The sequence below is a fragment of the Onychomys torridus genome, chromosome 4 (assembly GCF_903995425.1).
Source record: "Onychomys torridus chromosome 4, mOncTor1.1, whole genome shotgun sequence".
NCBI lineage: Eukaryota > Metazoa > Chordata > Mammalia > Rodentia > Cricetidae > Onychomys > Onychomys torridus.
In genome coordinates this window covers 64,822,886-64,825,479 of record NC_050446.1, presented here as the reverse complement: position 1 = coordinate 64,825,479, position 2,594 = coordinate 64,822,886, and the positions used below count along the sequence as shown (strand labels likewise).

Below are 2,594 nucleotides of genomic sequence, written 5' to 3'. Positions count from 1 at the left end.
GTGATTGTCACTAACTTTCATTTGTAGGTCATTGATCCATTGGCTTCTATATCTTCATCAGCCCTTTTGCCTTATCAAGATTCCTCACTCATACAAAACAATGTAATAGATACTTTACCAACTATAAAGAGAAGTATACTGTGGAAAAATAATCAGTACTCTGAAGTTCTCATTGAGATAAAATATCCCAACCATCATCCTCTTCAGTCTATTAAGTAGTCATGCGACCTGGGACCTGTGTCTCCAAAGTCTCAAAATTAATATTTTTGTTTGTTTGTTTGATCTTAATATCCTAAATAACTTTTTCACAAATGAAATAAAATGTTATCTCCATCCAAATACTATTGACAAGTTAGTTGAATACTGAGTAATTCTGCATTATTTCATTATTGATTAATACTAAAAATATATGAAGAAAAATTTCAGGTTTATATGAACTCATTTATTTTTTACATTTTCTCAAGAATCATGTTAAACCAGAGCTTTGTCACTGAGTTCATACTTCTGGGACTTTCACAGAACCCAAAAGTTGAGAAAATATTATTTGTTTTATTTTTGTTCATTTACCTTGCAACTATTGGGGGCAACGTGATAATTGTGGTAACAATCGTATACAGTCCTTCACTCTTTGGTAGCCCCATGTATTTCTTTTTGTCTTTTCTATCTTTCTTGGATGCATGCATTTCTACTGTAATGACACCCAAGATGATTATAGACTTCTTCTTTGAGAGGAAGATTATCTCCTTTGAATGTTGCATGGCACAGCTGTTTGCTAGTCACTTCTTCGCTGGGGCGGAAGTGATCATCCTGTCAGCCATGGCCTATGACCGCTATGTGGCCATTTGCAAGCCCCTTCACTATTCTTCCATCATGAACAGGAGGGTGTGTGCCATTCTGGTGGGAGTAGCCTGGGCAGGAGGCTTCTTGCATTCTATCATACAAATTATCTTCACTTTGCAGCTGCCCTTCTGTGGACCCAATGTCATTGATCACTTCATATGTGACTTGTTCCCATTACTAAAGCTTGCCTGCACTGACACACATATTTTTGTCATTTTGGTGTTTGCCAACAGTGGGTCTATCTGCATCATCATTTTTTCTTTATTGGTTGTCTCTTATGGTGTCATCTTGTTCTCTCTGAGATCTCACAGCTCTGAAGGGCGGCGTAAAGCTCTCTCCACCTGTGGATCCCACATTACTGTTGTGCTTTTGTTCTTTGTCCCATGCATATTAATATATGCACGAAATACTTCTGCATTATCTTTTGAGAAAAATGTGTTAATATTTGCTGATGTCCTGACACCATTGTTGAATCCTATAGTTTATACTTTCAGGAATAAAGAAATGAAGAATGCCATCAGAAAAATGTGGAGAAGATTATTTAATATTTCTGGTGAACATTAAATCATTTAATTTATAAGGATAGACATATGGCTCAATTTGTTACAGAACTTGGTGTGTGTTCATGAAGGCCTGAGTTTAGATCTTGATGTGCCTTTCCATCTTGATGTGAATTTCTGATTCCAGTACAACTAAGGCAAATCTTGGGCATTAATTTTAATATCAGCACCAACTTACGAGTCCATGCATCCATATTACTTAAGACACTCTTTCCCACACCATCAGCTAGGCTTACTCTTTCCACTCCATAAACCTGCAATCTTTGGGAAACTTGCTCCCTTGCTCCCTCATTTAGGCATTGCTGTCTTCATATATATTCTGTACCCCTAATTCTCGGAACCACTGGGAAAGCATAGCTCTGCTTCACCCCATAGGCCTCCTGGATTTTCACTGATCTCTTCAAAGTGCTTCCATTCTTACCAGCTTCTTCTAGAACTCTCTCATAAGCAGCCTGCTTCTAAGTCATCTAACTCCCTGGCACTTCCTGGTAGGTTGTGTTCTTACAAAATCCAACATCCCAACAATGCCTACTCACAGTAAGTCAGGGATACAGAAATTGTTAGTGTCTAATGATTCACATTTATTTAACAAGTGTCAGGAGATATAGGCTATAATTCATATGAAGTTATTTTTCTGTGTTTGAACATAAATGTGAAATTTACATAGAAAGAATATAACTTTGTACTTTGAATTTATAGACTACTGAAAATTTTGGTGCTTCTGGGTACCATATCCTAATATTCTCAAGAATCATTTAAAATTTTCATGTCCTGTTGTATTTGAATTGGTACAAAATGGTTATAAATCAATGCTTAAAAATATATTGTACAACCACGCGGTGGTGGTGTACTCCTTTAATCCCAACACTTGGGAGGCAGAGCCAGGCAGATCTCTGTGAATTGGAGGCCAGCCTTGTCCCCAAAGTGAGTTCCTGGAAAGGCACAAAGCTACACAGAGAAACCCTGTCTCGAAAAACAAAATGAAACAAAAAAAACAATCAAACAAAAATGTACAAAACTGTTCTGTATTTTCCCTTTCTAAAAGGGTCTAATGTGCAACTTCTGCTTTTTTTAATCAAGTTGTTGACTCAATACTTTGTTCTTTTATGTTACACATGCTTTCAAATCATCTTATAGATAATATGAAAGGAATAAATATCCTTTGACATCAAGAATATACATTTTCAGAATTTC

The 2,594-nt window shown here is 36.5% G+C and overlaps 1 protein-coding gene across 1 annotated transcript; it reads left to right on the top strand.

Moving 5' to 3' along the window:
* The first annotated feature begins 432 nt into the window (after positions 1-432).
* Positions 433-1,404, top strand: LOC118582613 (olfactory receptor 4C15-like). Its single transcript, XM_036185613.1, has one exon. The coding sequence runs from the start codon at positions 433-435 to the stop codon at positions 1,402-1,404; it is 972 nt and encodes a 323-aa protein (XP_036041506.1).
* The last annotated feature ends 1,190 nt before the right edge of the window (positions 1,405-2,594 follow it).

Excerpts from the sequence above, each read along its gene's own strand:
- LOC118582613 (XM_036185613.1), top strand. The coding sequence starts at position 433 with ATGAACTCATTTATTTTTTACATTTTCTCAAGAATCATGTTAAACCAG.